The 14,453-nt window shown below is 52.8% G+C and overlaps 9 protein-coding genes across 9 annotated transcripts; 4 read left to right on the forward strand and 5 right to left on the reverse strand.

Annotated features, from left to right (window-relative positions):
- Positions 1-256: 256 nt before the first annotated feature.
- Positions 257-1,909, reverse strand: ARB_06004 (uncharacterized protein; the record flags this gene model as incomplete). Its single annotated transcript, XM_003015647.1, has 2 exons — positions 257-1,597; positions 1,682-1,909. 2 exons carry the CDS (start codon positions 1,907-1,909, stop codon positions 257-259), a joined length of 1,569 nt encoding a protein of 522 aa, XP_003015693.1.
- A 94-nt stretch (positions 1,910-2,003) lies between these two features.
- On the reverse strand, positions 2,004-2,954 carry ARB_06005 (uncharacterized protein; the record flags this gene model as incomplete). The annotated part of the gene is made up of 2 exons (XM_003015648.1): positions 2,004-2,825; positions 2,940-2,954. 2 exons carry the CDS (start codon positions 2,952-2,954, stop codon positions 2,004-2,006), a joined length of 837 nt encoding a protein of 278 aa, XP_003015694.1.
- A 134-nt stretch (positions 2,955-3,088) lies between these two features.
- On the forward strand, positions 3,089-5,358 carry ARB_06006 (uncharacterized protein; the record flags this gene model as incomplete). The annotated part of the gene is made up of 4 exons (XM_003015649.1): positions 3,089-3,259; positions 3,314-3,552; positions 3,592-3,623; positions 3,668-5,358. The coding sequence occupies 4 exons, from the start codon at positions 3,089-3,091 to the stop codon at positions 5,356-5,358; spliced, it is 2,133 nt and encodes a 710-aa protein (XP_003015695.1).
- Positions 5,359-6,177: 819 nt separating this feature from the next.
- On the forward strand, positions 6,178-7,536 carry ARB_06007 (uncharacterized protein; the record flags this gene model as incomplete). The annotated part of the gene is made up of 1 exon (XM_003015650.1): positions 6,178-7,536. One exon carries the CDS (start codon positions 6,178-6,180, stop codon positions 7,534-7,536), a length of 1,359 nt encoding a protein of 452 aa, XP_003015696.1.
- A 209-nt stretch (positions 7,537-7,745) lies between these two features.
- On the reverse strand, positions 7,746-8,937 carry ARB_06008 (uncharacterized protein; the record flags this gene model as incomplete). The annotated part of the gene is made up of 3 exons (XM_003015651.1): positions 7,746-7,942; positions 8,021-8,186; positions 8,242-8,937. 3 exons carry the CDS (start codon positions 8,935-8,937, stop codon positions 7,746-7,748), a joined length of 1,059 nt encoding a protein of 352 aa, XP_003015697.1.
- An 81-nt stretch (positions 8,938-9,018) lies between these two features.
- ARB_06009 (uncharacterized protein) lies at positions 9,019-9,276 on the reverse strand (the record flags this gene model as incomplete). The annotated part of the gene is made up of 1 exon (XM_003015652.1): positions 9,019-9,276. One exon carries the CDS (start codon positions 9,274-9,276, stop codon positions 9,019-9,021), a length of 258 nt encoding a protein of 85 aa, XP_003015698.1.
- Positions 9,277-9,356: 80 nt separating this feature from the next.
- On the forward strand, positions 9,357-10,212 carry ARB_06010 (uncharacterized protein; the record flags this gene model as incomplete). The annotated part of the gene is made up of 2 exons (XM_003015653.1): positions 9,357-9,444; positions 9,572-10,212. The coding sequence occupies 2 exons, from the start codon at positions 9,357-9,359 to the stop codon at positions 10,210-10,212; spliced, it is 729 nt and encodes a 242-aa protein (XP_003015699.1).
- A 428-nt stretch (positions 10,213-10,640) lies between these two features.
- Positions 10,641-11,529, reverse strand: ARB_06011 (uncharacterized protein; the record flags this gene model as incomplete). The annotated part of the gene is made up of 3 exons (XM_003015654.1): positions 10,641-10,858; positions 10,907-11,180; positions 11,236-11,529. 3 exons carry the CDS (start codon positions 11,527-11,529, stop codon positions 10,641-10,643), a joined length of 786 nt encoding a protein of 261 aa, XP_003015700.1.
- Positions 11,530-11,588: 59 nt separating this feature from the next.
- On the forward strand, positions 11,589-14,335 carry ARB_06012 (protein tyrosine phosphatase (Pyp1), putative; the record flags this gene model as incomplete). The annotated part of the gene is made up of 3 exons (XM_003015655.1): positions 11,589-11,616; positions 11,651-13,587; positions 13,658-14,335. 3 exons carry the CDS (start codon positions 11,589-11,591, stop codon positions 14,333-14,335), a joined length of 2,643 nt encoding a protein of 880 aa, XP_003015701.1.
- Between the last annotated feature and the right edge of the window lie 118 nt (positions 14,336-14,453).

The following is a 14,453-nucleotide window of genomic DNA, read 5'->3' on the forward strand; positions in this document are numbered from 1 at the left end:
TGAGTTATATATATTATTGTTAGAACGGGGAGTTGCAGAATAGTAGACTAAATATTAGAGTAGATAATGAAGGTAAAAATAACCAGTTACTATACTAGAAAGATGTTAAAACTTAAAATAAATAGCTGGCGATAGTCTTCGATCAACATTGTAATAATACCATCATATTAACCAAACCACTTCCCCAGCATCGCGTATTCTGAGATGAATCTAGCATTAATATTGGCCGAGAGACGTTTTGATGATGTTTAGCGGCTCAGGGCCTGATCATCTGCTGCACCCGCGGGTAGACTTGGACCATCTCGTTGTATAGCTCTGGATGCTCGTGGTACATGACCTGCGGGTTCCAGCCAGCTGCGACGAAGATGGTGTCGATTCCACTGGATAATGGGGTCGTGAAGACATTTGCAATCTGGAATCCGATGAGGAAAGAGAAGGCAACAATAAAGGGTGTGTATTTCCCGTCAGTGTTATAAGCGGGATTGGTGAAGAGCAGATATAAGTATGCAAGGAGAGCACACGCATACGCGATGAAGAGTGCGCCGAAGGAGAGGACGGGCCCGATCAGGCAGTCATTGATCAGGGCGTCGAAGCCACGGTCCTTGATCATCTTCCAGGTATCTTTGGCCGCGGGGATGTAGGCCTTGCCATACAGAGCGATGTGGCAGAAGGCATAGCGGTTGAAGAACTGCGCAAGCCACTCCAAGAGCCCGATAAGACAACCTAGGATACAGAAGACGGCGTAACCAATGGCTCCCCCAATTCCACCTTCCTGCATGGACTGGTTCCTGGCAATGGAGCAGAGATGTCTCAGGAACTGTATAATGGCGAGAATCAAGCTGCCAAAGCAGATGGAACCGAAGCTGGTAGTCAAGGCTCTCTGGCTGGCGCCGCGAGTGGCACCTCTGGGCAAACTGTGTGGGAAGAAGTACCAGGAGCCGTAGACGCCTGCGATGGTGGTGTGGATCGTGTTTTTGAGCCACTCGGAGATCCAGTACATTGCAAAGGTAACAAAGGCGATGAGCCCGATGACTTTGGCATGGCTGCAGCTGCCACCGTTACAGGCACGGTTATTGCTGGCAGGCTGGAACCTGTCGTGGATAGCGACCAGGGTAATAGAATAATAGGCACCCAGGGCGGTGGCTATCAGCCCTCCCACCAGACTGACGAGGTAGACATGGCCATACTTCTTGCTGACATCGACGGCGGTCCTGAGCATGAGGGCGGAGAAGGGGATGCGGCTGATCCAGGTCCAGAAGCAGAAAGCGAGAAAGATGCCGAAGATGAGGAAGACAATACCGGCAGTCCAGTAGCGGCGATACAGGTAGAAGATAGCGGTGCCGATAGCCCAGCAGATGTTAAGGATGCCTGTCACCCAGATGAACTGCTTGGGGAAGAGGCGCGCGAGCCAGACATAGCTGTATCCGAGCACGACGGCGACGACCAGAACGAAGAGGAAGAGGATGAGCGTTCCAGTATTGAGGGTGAAGTTATTTGTCCCGCTATAGATGCCTCCGCCTTGGATATCTCTCGTTGTTGCATATCCACGAAGCGCGATGGCCGACACAGCGACGAAGCCACCGCAGAAGAGGAGGAACTAGGAAGAGCAAGTTGGTTAGCCGACTGCAAGTAGCGATTTGCATCATCCAGCCATTATCATCAGTCGTGGGGGATTGCGTACCAGAATACCAGCCCATAGATCGTTCCACTTGGGCTTCTCGACCTTGAAGGCCTGCTCAAATGTCTGCTTCTCGTTTAGCTCGCCATATGCAGCGTCCTGAGGCACATACTGCTGCTGCTGGTGCTGCTGGGGCTGGTGCTGGGGCTGGGGCTGGTGCTGGTAGTTGGCATCCCCTGGCGGCTGACCGGTGCCAGCGCCGGGGTTGTAGTAGCTGGCGGCTTCACCCATCGCTCGTAAAGGGTACCTGGTCAATAGCTGGCGATGGCTGAGCCGAAGGATGGAAAGACAAGCGATTACAGCACAGGATAACACGAGTAGTTAATCAATAATGACGAAGCAAGCGATCAAGCAAAAACTGCGACGAAAAGAAACAAGCTTGGAAGTCGGCTTGGCCCCTTCCAGCCGCAGTGCCAAGACTACGGCTCGGCAAGGGAAAAAAAAGCTTGGCTCGCCACTCTAAGCTGACGAAGATGAAACTCGAGATGCCGGGCGGGCGGAGGATGAAGTCGACAGCAGTAGTAGACAGACAGCAGACAGACAGTCGACGATGGGAGGGAGAAGTCGAGAGCCAGCGTTGTTCGAGCATCGGATCAGATTTGGATGCCCCTTGGGTGGCGTGTTGCTGAGGTGGGAGTTTTTCACAGTCAAAGTCACAACCATGGTCCAAGAGGATGTTCAGGAGATGAATCCTCGACAATGAGCAGCCTTCACAAGCAGATAGATACCCCTTTCGTTTGCTTGTTGCCCGAGATAGAGAAGCCGTTAGCAAGAGGCCTGGACATCTGATGGGCAGAGGAGTCGATGAATTACCGCGAGATGACCTACTCAAAGACGCATGCACCTTGCATCGCAGCCCATCGCATTGAAAAGTAACTGGTTCATGAGATGCAGCAGGAGATGCAGCCCATTGAGTCTCGGGTCGTCCATCACTCATATCAGGGACTCGGTGGTCTGCATCATTCTCCGTCTTATATCCGCGTAGAGCATGGGAAACAGCAGCATCACGTTGTATATCCGGCTGTTCCTCCGAGGTGGTGAGGACCAGTGATAGTGCTGCAAGAGACAGTACTTTGCGAGATAGACGTGCATTGTCAAGACCGTCATGTAGTGCAAAGAATGATGCTGTGTATCTTTCTCTATCGTCCTGTCCAGAGCCATTAACTGCTCCATGGTACCACGCTCGAACGTCATTAGTGTGTCGAGAGACGGGTTAGTGAAGCCAAGGTTGTGCTGTGACGGATAAAGTCCGCCAGCTTACCAACAGCAATGCCATCTCTGAAGCTCCGTTGTCTGCTCGACTGTATTCACTGGGGCGTCGAGCGTGCGTTTTCGACGGATGGAGAGGGTGGAACTCGATCTCGATTTTGTGCTGCAGCAGGAGGCCCTCGTGGTGTCGCAGGCAGGTTGATGGCTCCGAGTGCTGGCACTTGCGTTGCTTGCACTGCACACGCTCGCAAGCGTCTCTTTATGTTGCCATCGCACTTGGAACTGCTACTTGCAGGAAGAGAAAGACGAGGAGACAGAGAGACAAAGAGACAAGGAGACGAAGGCCAGGGGGTGCCGGAGTTTATGCAGCATGTTTGATGGCTAGGTGACACTGCACTTGCAAACGCCCGGCTGGGGAGAACAAAGACCCAAGGGAGACCGGCCAGCGACATTGACGGCTTCACTATTCCAACAACTTCCCACTGCCCTCAAAAGACATCGTTGGTCTTTGGCAGGTCTCCTAAAAGCACCATAGACGGGCTCGAGGCTGTTCCCATCATTATGGCTGGTGGCACCGTTCTTCCCGTGCCTGGCCAGCGGAATATCCTTATTACCAGCGCTCTACCGTTTGTGAACAATGTCCCACACCTTGGAAATATAATCGGGTGTGTCCTTTCTGGGGATGCATTCGCGAGGTACTGTAGAGGACGCGGTATCAACACTCTATATGTCGGTGGTAAGCAGGCAGTCTATGAAATTATCCTCTGGTTCAGACTACAGCCCCTGACTATCAACTCTCTCTAGGGACGGATGAGTACGGCACCACAACGGAGGCAAAGGCCCTGGCAGAGAATTGCACGCCACAAGAACTCTGCGACAAATACCACGCGATTCATGCTGAGATATATGAGTGGTTCAACATCAGCTTTGATATCTTCGGCCGCACCACAACGCAACTCCAGACCGAGATTACGCAGGACATCTTCTTGAAGCTGGAGAAGAATGGGTTCTTGGAGGAGCGCATGACTACCCAGCTATACTGCGAGGAGCATCATTCATTTCTTGCAGATCGCTTTGTGGAGGGCGAGTGCCCTGACTGCGGCTATGCTAATGCCCGCGGCGACCAGTGCGATCTCTGTGGCCAGCTCTTGGAGTCCCTGCAGCTCAGAAATCCGCGATGCAAAATTGACGGCTCTACGCCTGTCACCAGGGACACGAAGCACATTTTCTTGGAGTTAGATAAGTTGCAGACTAAGGTCGAAAATTTCTTCCAGGACTCTACTGCGAACGGTTCGTGGTCGAATAATGGCGCTGTTATCACTACATCTTGGCTCAAAGAAGGACTGAAGCCACGCAGCATTACAAGAGATATTAGCTGGGGAACAAGAGTTCCATTGCCGGGCTATGAAGACAAGGTCATATATTCATGGTTTGATGCTTGTATTGGATACGTATCTATTACTGCTCGCTATACTGACCAGTGGGAGAGATGGTGGCGTAGCCCTAAAGACGTTCAGCTATATCAGTTCATCGGCAAAGATAATGTTGTCTTCCACTCTGTAATATTTCCTGCCTCGCAAATTGGCACGGAGGATACCTGGACAAAACTCCATCACCTGTCTACGACAGACTACCTAACTTATGAGGGCGGGAAATTTTCCAAGTCTCGTGGTATTGGGGTCTTTGGAGACTCAGCCCAGAAGACTGGGATCCCTACTGATATCTGGCGCTGCTTCTTGCTCTCCCACCGCCCGGAGACTGGTGACAGCGAGTTTACCTGGGACGCACTTGTTAACTGCAATAACAACTTACTCCTTAAAAACTTGGGCAACTTCGTCAGCCGTGTTCTGAAATTTGTCAACTCACGTCACTACAACAATATCGTACCGAACTGGACCCAGTACTACGAAGGCTCCTTTGCTACTTTCAAGGAAGAGATCAATAGGCTTCTCGCTCAATATATCCGAGAGCTTGATGCCGTCAAGATTCGCTCAGCTTGGTCGACGGTTCTCCAGATATCTCAGCAGGGTAATGGGTTTTTGCAGCTAAATAGGCTAGACAACAGCCTTGCTAAAAACGAACCGTCTAAATGTGCGGCAGTCATTGGTATAGCCACTAATACTGTCCACCTTCTTGCGTCTCTTGTTGCCCCATACATGCCGGACACAGCCAATTCCATCAACACACAGCTCCGTGCTAATCTACTTCTCATCCCAGACCGTTGGAATGCAGATTCTATCAAGCCTGGTCATGAGATTGGTAGGGCCGAGCACCTGTTCACTCGTATCAAGCCGGAAAGGGCAGATGAATGGCGAAAGATGTATGGCAGCGACGAGACGAAAAGGGCCAAGGAGGAGGAGATTGCAATAAAGGCGAAGCGAAAGGCGATGACAAAGGTTGCGAAGTCAGGGAAGCCAGAGGAAGCATGCAATACCAACAAGGAAGAAGTTGCGGCGTCCAAGATTGAATGATGAATGCCGGGAGAGGCGAGAATAGACGTAGACGCAATAAATGATAATGGCTTCGTATCTACTACTTGTGGCTGTACATGGTCATGATGCTGAATTGAAAGGGACAGTAGTAGGGATATCGTGCAATGGTCAGTACGGAGTCGTTAAGGTATTTGCAACCATGTTGTACAGCTTGGTTGCGATTCATCAAGTCAGGTTAACCAGTTAGTTAGTTACCTTCTCACCAGTCACAATTATCGAGTCAGACTTAACTAGTTAACTAGTTAAACGGGGTCCTGACTCTTGAGGATTGAGCATACGAGATACATCAGAGGACTCCCTCATCTCAAGCACGCTCACACTTCCTGCTCACTCCCTCTAGCATTACCTTTCATGATGGAATCTGAAGATTCCGTACGTCCAAGTCCAGAAAGCTGCCGCGCTGTGTATGAAAACGGCTTTCGTACCTGGACAAGGCTTCTCTCTCGCGCTCAGCTGGAGCCTGGGCTACCCAAGATCTGCTTCCACATACAGCCCGCACTCCAAAATACACCCCCATTGATCCATGACTTGGAGCTGAAGTGTCAATATAATCGTCTCTACGCGTGTGGCACGTCAATCTGGGAAACTTCGCGCGGCCAATGTAAGTTACCTCGTGTGGAAAGGGGACTTACGCTCGCAGTCTCTATCGACAATCCAACACAGCTTACTCTCTCTCAGGACCAAGAACCAACATATCAGAAATGGTTTAATCACGGAGACAATCACCTTTCCGTACTTATATTGGCGTGGAGTTACATATTCTCTGTGCGTTGGGTCGAGTTTATACCCGGAGCCGAGATGATATATACTAAAAAACACGCGGAATATAGAGGCCTCAACACGGGAGATGAGCGGACCAAAGTCATCGTAGACGTAGGAGACGTCGATGATGATGCAGCCAGATGGTGGGCTGCTGTCTTGTCTCCTGGAGAGGGATGGCAGGCCTCCCTTACATGGGAGGGTGCAATAGTTCGATCCCCTTGGTCGACTTCTTTGGAGGCAGTCGAGCAGTATACCCTTTCCTGCCGTACCCCTCTCTATCGTGTACCGACTCCTGTGCCTTCGTTTACTACTGCGGCTCGGTTTCTTGCGGAATACTGCAATCTACACAATATTGTTGACCAAGCTGTGGCCGCGCTCTCGTCAGTTTTATTTCTCCCTATGCTAAATAGCAAGAAAAACCCAGTATCACTCCCAAGGCCATTTTTTCATGAGAAGCCGAGCCCTCGATCAGCCATGCCGGAGACCAAAGAGCCGAAACAATGTGGCTTTATATTGGATCAGATAATGCCAGAGTTGGACAGGTTATTGACATTGAGTTGCAACACACGAGGACTACTCTCTCTTTTGTCGAGTGTATTTTACGAACCTGGGATACCTTGCAATGTCGTAAGCCCATGGACGCAGGCTACATTTGCTGTTCTTGACTCTGTCGAGCGGAGCCATCTACTTGGTTATATTCTGATGCATCGAGTCCCGCAAGTTTCTTTCCTTTGGCTCGGTGGTATAATCACGGGTACTCAGAAAAATATCCTCCGAGAAGGTCGATACGGTATAACGTCAATTGAACCCCATGCCGCATCATGGTGTGGTGTCACACAATCGTTTATACAGGCGCCTGTATCGCAACTGCTAATCACCAACGGAGCGCTTTCAAGATCAGATGAGTGCCGACTTCTCTATCTCAGCCAAGCAGAACTAAACCGTGGGTGGCCGCTAGTTCCATGGATGCCCTTTGGTACCACAGTGCTCGAAGATGCCGAAATTGAGGTGCGCCTGCACACACAATGTACTGGTCACGAACTGCAGTATGCAGATTGGTATTGGGCCTGTCGAGACAGCAAACGGGTATATCCAATATGCCTAACAACTACTATGTCTACCTTTACACTAACGGAGGACCTGCCAATAAATATACCAATTAGCTATGAAGCTCTAAATCCAGAGGATGAATCAGCGTCACAACATGCTACACGAAATATTTTTATCTGGCTCCGGAATAATGAATTCTCGGCACGCGAGCAAGGAATACGTAACCACGACTGGGTGGCTTTTGATGAATCCGATGATGATTCACTACTATCAAAGGAGTCATCAAGGAGCGATAAAGCCTCCGTGTTAAAGGCAGTGGAAGACTGGATATTGAATTCGTGTTGACTTAGGATGTTACATTCACAATAATCCATACACTATATTCTATATGAACTGTAATATATAGTGCCGCGACGAGATAACTATTTGTCTTGCCTTCTCTAACCCGGAGAAATGCGCTTTCGGGTAGCTCTACTTGCGATGGGAACGAAGAAGGGAAATCCTGCAGAGGAGCTGATGATAATATTATCGCTTTACTGTCTCACAGTCCCTTTCTATGAACCGACTTTGTGGCTTCCCAGCAGCCACGGATCCTGGAGAAGCTCCTTCGCGGTGGCTCTTTGCTCTGGCATCCAAGTCAGGGCTTTACGGACGAATCGCAGGAATGCGTTCTTGTCCCTGGTCTCGAGGCGAGTCTCGAGCGACTCCAGGGTCCGGCCCTCTGGAATATCCGCAAGACCCAGCCATTCGCCTAGAAGACCGACGTTAGCGGCTCCCATGTTGGAGAGAAATCTTTCAGTTGAATATAGTTAAGAATAAAATAATCTACCGTTTTCATCCCAAAAGTCGGCTCTTCTTTCTGGGTTTTTGGCTAGGAACTCGGGAGGCGGCGGGCCAAGTGCTGCAATCAGCTGGGCGAAATGCGTGGCATCGTATACGCCGCCATCCACGTCTCTGGCTGTAAATGGTCTTTCAAGCCCTAGGAGGTCCCAGGCCTTGTGCAGTTTAAGTGTTAGTTTGGGGCAAAATATGGCGTTGAATATGACGTACCGTGAGTCCAACACTCCATATGTCGACGGGATAACTCCATGTCACGTAGAGCAGTGTTTCGGGGGCCCGGTACTCGAGTGGCATGATATCACCGGGATGGGGCCCAGGACCTAGCCTCGCCTCGCCAAAGTCGGATAGGAGCATGGGGCCCTCCTTTGGCTTGGACAGACGCGATAGATAGATCGTCCGGGAGTCCGAAACCGGCTTCCGGGCCACGGGAGCCCTTAGTTCTGCATCTTCGAGATTTTTAAGCAATGTATTGTCCCATAGCCCTAGAAGCATGTTTCCAGAGTGCACATCTATATATATACAAGAAAATAATACGTAAGCAATTTTTATCCACACAGACGAGAATAATAATAGAGAAGTCCACTCTGTACCCGTATGAACAACTTGCGCATGGCTGTGTAAGAAATCCAGGGCCTGGAGAAGCTCGATGATGGCACCTCTGACGAACGCCGGATCAAACCCGTTGGGGAAGAAGACCAGTTTCATGTCGCGCAGGCTCATCTGGGCGGCCTGGTGGACAAGAACGAGATGTCTGCCGTCTGGTCCGGCCACCGTGAAGGAGTCGAGTCGCTGCCGGATGTTGAGGCGCCCACGATGGGCTGTGGCCGTCTCGATATGCGGCGAGATGTGGTGGTATACGGGTATCTCGCGATGAATGGCAGAGGTATGCACATACACCTTCAGCATGACATACAGATGGTCCCTGTCTCCTTGTTAGCCGCCCGGTATAGATATAACAGGAGGAGCCGTATGTATGCATGTAGATAGTTACTTGAGGTCTCGAGCCAGCCAGACGGTCGAGGAAGAGCCAAACCCGAGTTTCCCCAGCACTTGATAACGCCCTTGGAAGACTTCCCCCAGATGAACAGGGTAGAACCTATCGGCTTTGTAGTCTGGCAGTTCTTCTTCTTCCACCAGCTGAGCAGCATCGACAGTCTGGAAGCCGCTGGCAGGGAGAGATCTTGGTTGCTCAGGCAGCTTTGGGGCCGGCTTCGACTTCCAGAGGCCGCTCCAGAGAGAGCGCATTCTTATCGAAGGGCCGACCAGTGGTGTACGTGTTACCGGCCGGGCGTAATAAGACGAGTTCAAAGCTCGTCGTGCAAAAGATGCCATGGCTGAAGAGACATCTAACTAACTATGCAAACATGCCCATTCTTCCAACAGTGCTTCGTGTTTTAAAGCTCATTGAATGTGGTACATATCATCAGACGGGTATCATTAACTACTGGCCAATTTAGCTGTGACGAGCGACAACCAGAGTTGAATCCGCGGCTGTTGAAGCGCAGCTTCGCTCCTACAGTTATAACTGTTAACTATCTAGTTATCTGCCTTGATGTCTTCAAGTTGTCTGCCTTGATAATAGTTATTCAAATTATCCTCCTTAATTATTCAAACCAAAGTCGCTTTTTTTTTTTTATCTCTCTCTTGCAATCCTCGCTGAGTCAGCATATCAACGCCCTTTTCGACTCTTTTTCTTTTGCTATCAAAAACGACAAAAACGACCGAACTGCGAGACGACGACGGAGACGACGAAGGGCGGCAAAAAGGAGCGACAAAAGAAGCGACAAAAGGACCAGAGAGAGCGACGGGATGCCTCCCTTCCAGTCGAAGAAGTTCCGACCTTCGACGACGGCCGCCTCGTCGCTGGGCGAGCGCCTGGGAGCGCGGTACCGGGCCAACCTGTCTCGACACCCCTTCTTGCTCTTCGGGCTTCCGTTCGTGAGCGTGATGGTGGCGGGCTCGTTCTTCCTGACCCCGGCGACGGCGCTGCGCTACGAACGACACGACCGGCGGGTGCAGCAGCTGGGCAAGGAGGAGGCGATGGCCCTGGGGCTGCGCGGCGCGGACGAGGACGCCAGCCAGGTGCGCCGGAACCCGCGGCGGCGCATCCTGGGCGACGAGCGCGAGGAGTACTACGTATGCTACCCTACCTTCTCTACTGCTTGTGTGAATCCTGGCTGACGGGGCGGGGGGTTAGAAACTGATGGCCAAGGACCTGGACAACTGGGAGCAGAAGCGGGTGCAGCGCTTCAAGGGCGAGCCGGACGGGCGTATTGCCTAGTTGACTAGCCAGCTGTCAACGACGACGACGACGACGACGACGTCAGAAGAACCACCGCCTGGCCGGGAGTCGTCTGTCTTAAACAGCACCTAAGGAGTAATAAGGAGAAACGGTCTTGCTCTGACCTGGTTCCCCCCCAGGCGACGGCCGCCCCTTCGAAACGCACACCCGTTGACCGTCGCCGGTAGGACCTCGCCGGTCGACCTCGCCGTCGCTGTCTCGCGCTCTCTTGACGTCAGCCAAGGGCCTGACTAAGCCCACTGAGACCGAGACGAAAAGCGAGCAGAAGCTGATAAATATTATAAATGGAGTGGAGGAGGAGAAGACATCACGGCGAGGCGAGGACGTCTTCGAGGACAGACGTATGACGATGTCCTCGCCTCGAGCTGTAAGATAGGAGCGCTGTGTACATATATAATCCAATCCCTCTGCTGGCTGGCTGGCTGGCCGGCTGGCTGGCCGGCTGCAGCCACGGATAGAATTCGATCTCTCTTTGCTTCTTCTTCTTCTTCTTCTTCTTCTCTTCTGCGTCTTCGTCTTCTCCCCCTTCGCATCATCATCCATCATATCACCCTCTTACGTCAACCGGCCAACCGTGGATCGAGACTTTCGCCTTCGCCTGGCGCTCAACCACGGTTCGCCTGCGTCCACCAACGGACCGGTCGCCGACGTTCTTCTCGTCTCGTTCTCGTCTCGCTCTCGTCTTCATCCCTTGTGCGTTTTTACTGCCTACGTCTGCCTCTTCGCTGGACTGCAACGACTCACGACCCAACGACTGGACGACATTGTCAGTGACAGCATCGTCTCGTCTCTCACTCGCTCTCTGTCTCGTATCTCTGTCTCGTATCTCTCTCTTGTCTCTCTCTGTCTGGCGGCTTGACCTCGCGTCGCTGTCCGCTAAGCGCCATCCTCCCCGTACGTACCGCCCCTTTGTCTCGCTCGCCTGTTCCTGAACCCTCAACCCGTCTTCCGCCTGAGCCTTGTTCTTCTTCTTCTTCTTCTTCTACGCTTCTTCGCTTCTTCTCTTCTTCTTCTTCCCTCTCGCTTCTCTCCTGTTCCTGTGGTTTGCTCTGGTTGCGTTTTTTCTGGTGGCGACCGCTCCCTATAATAACGTCATCCTCCGCTGGCCTGGCCTTTTCTCTCCTGTATATATATATATATAAGAAAACAACAACATCCCATCGCACCGCCGGCCACTCCCTTGCCACCCCGTACATAGAGACCCGGATATACTGCTTGCGCGAGAGACATGCGTTGCGGACGAGACTGACTGACGATGGCCTCCGCAGCCGCCCTGCCAGCAGGTCAATAGAACAGCGTCTGGATGATGGCGAGCAGCTCGTCTCCAGCCATCCCAACCACCACCACGACCCAGCTATAACCCTGAAGAGAGCAGCTCACCAGAAGAGAAGCCCTGCGATACCCCCCTCGTTCTCTCATCGAAACGAAGAAACGAAGAAACAAAAAAAAAAGGCATGTCTACGACTACAGCGACCTCCCGCCCGTCGCCGGCCTGGGGCTGCATGTCGACCACCCCAGCTGGCCTGCCTCCCTCTACGCCCCCCTCGGCCGGCCAGATAACCGCCTCGTTCTTCGGCAGCGGGCCCTTCTCGCCTCGATGCGTGGAGGAATCGTCCACGGGAGGCTACTTCGACCTCGTTGCAAACACGACGGCCGCCCCCTCCAGCGATGCCGTGCCCTTCTTTCACCCGTCGGCATCCCGAGACAGGGAGTTCAGCTTTGGCATCCCCGCCAGCACCGGTGCAGGACCGGGACCGGGAACAGGATCAGGACCATCAACAGGCACGGCAGCTCCCAAGCTTGTTGTCCCCTCGCGGAAGAGCACAGATAGCCTGCTCGAGCGGCGGTTCAGTGGCAGGACTACTGCCGAGCGGGAGCCGGCCGCGAGCTCGCCGCTGATACACCAGCAACACTCCTTCACCCCGAAACTGCCGCAAAAGGGACCCTCCAAGTCGTCCTTCCACCCGCTGCTCGAGGAGCCCTCGCCGTTTTCCTCCAGTGCCTCGACGCCGCTGGTCGCCTCCTCCTCCGCCGCCGCCGGCGGTGTCGGTGTCGTGGCCGGCGGTGCCAGATTCGGCAGCCATCATCTTACCTCCCAAATCAACAGGATTCTGTCGCCCGCGGGCCATCAGAAGCCGTCGGCCATATCCCTACACAGAACACACTCGATTCCCGTCAGCCATGATCTCGGTGATGCCAAGATGGTCACGGCCGAGCGGTGTCTGGAAATACTACGCTCGTCCCAGAGCGAGACCCTCCTGCTCGACGTGCGGCCCTTGCTTCAGTTCACAAAGGCCCATATCAAGGGCTCTCTCAACCTCTGCATACCCACAACCCTCCTCAAACGGCCCTCGTTCAACCTGCAGAAAGTCGAGGAGACCTTTGGTACCGGGCAGGACAAGTCCAACTTCAACCGGTGGCGGTCAAGCACCCGTATCATAGTCTACGACTCCTCTACCAGTCTGCCAAAGGACGCTGCCTTGCTGGTCAGCTTGCTCCAGAAGTTCACCAGAGAAGGCTGGAAGGGCGAGTCCCTCGTCCTGGCTGGCGGCTTTAGCCGCTTCTCAACCCAGTTCCCCGACTGGATCGAGAGTTCTCTGCCCGCGCCCTCTGCCTCCTCCTCCTCCTCTTCATCATCAGCCGCCGTCGCCGCGTGCACTTCTCCCAATTCATCCTCTTCCACAGCTGCTGGCCGTGCGAAGAATAATCTATCTATCAGCCTTACCCTCCCGACCGCCCCATCAATCGCCGGTGGTTGCGTCATGCCCACGCCTTCGTCAAACCCCGTCAATCCCTTCTTCTCCAACATCCGCCAAAACGTTGACCTTATCGGTGGCGTTGGCCAGCTTCCCGTCACCATGCCCCCTACAATGGACGAGGCCACCAGACTCTCCTTGCCAGCCTGGCTCTCACGCATTGCCAATGCTGAAGATGCCGGAAAGACAGCTGCAGTCCGGTTCCTCAACATCGAAAAGGGTGAACAGAGCCGTATGCAGCAGGCCCTCTCTGCTCCTGGGACATCTACCAACAACATAGAGGGACAAACCCCCGGCAAACGTTCATACAGAATTGCCGGCATCGAAAAGGGGTCCAAAAACAGATACAACAACATTTATCCTTACGACCACTGCCGTGTCAAGTTATTAGACACCACCGAAAGCAGCTGTGACTACATCAATGCCAGCTTTATCCGATCTTCGCGCTCCCACAAACGCTACATAGCCACCCAGGCCCCTATGCCTGCTACATTCAACGTACGCATCCCTCCTTCCACTTCTTTCCATATGCTTTCTTTGTAGCCTCCATTTACTAACGTCTGTTTAGGACTTTTGGCGGGTGGTATGGGAACAGGATGTACGGCTTATCGTCATGCTAACAGCCGAGACGGATGGAGCGCAGGTCAAATGCCACCCATACTGGAGGTCTGCCGACTACGGCAATCTACGTGTCCAGCTCGTCAGCGAAGGTGCCATCCCTCTTGACCGGCGGCAATGTGAGCCATCAGAGACCGGTTATTTCATTATCCGCCACTTCAGCATGACCAACTCCAAGGAGCCCTTCGAACCCCCAAGAGAGATCACCCAGATCCAGTACTCGGACTGGCCCGATTTCGGCACTCCAGCAAAACCATACCATCTCTTACGCCTGATTGAGGAATGTGACGCTGTCGTGAGCGGGTCGACCGGCCGTTCCTCTCCGAATCATCAGGACAATCCAGACCCAGAAGGTCAACGCAGGGTGATTGTTCACTGCAGCGCGGGCTGTGGTAGGACAGGAACCTTCTGTACCGTTGACAGTGTGATAGACATGCTCAAGCGTCAGAGGAAGGCGTCCCAGAGCTCCGAAAGGACAGAGCCAAGCTGGGTATACGAGGACACAACCGACCTTGTGGCCTCGACGGTTGAAGATTTTCGATCCCAGAGGTTAAGCATGGTCCAGAGTTTACGTCAGTTTGTCCTCTGCTACGAGTCCATCCTAGAATGGTGGGCATCTCATACTTAAAAAGAAAGACACGAGCGAGAGATACGAGTGTTTCTTCTACTCCCTTTCGGGTCCCCCATATTGACTACTGGGGGATTCTCTGTATCGAATACTTTTGCCTCCGCGGTGATCGTTCTAA

Source organism: Trichophyton benhamiae (genome assembly GCF_000151125.1).
Source record: "Trichophyton benhamiae CBS 112371 chromosome Unknown Abenha-G-c-322p01.r1, whole genome shotgun sequence".
Taxonomy (NCBI): Eukaryota; Fungi; Ascomycota; class Eurotiomycetes; order Onygenales; family Arthrodermataceae; genus Trichophyton; species Trichophyton benhamiae.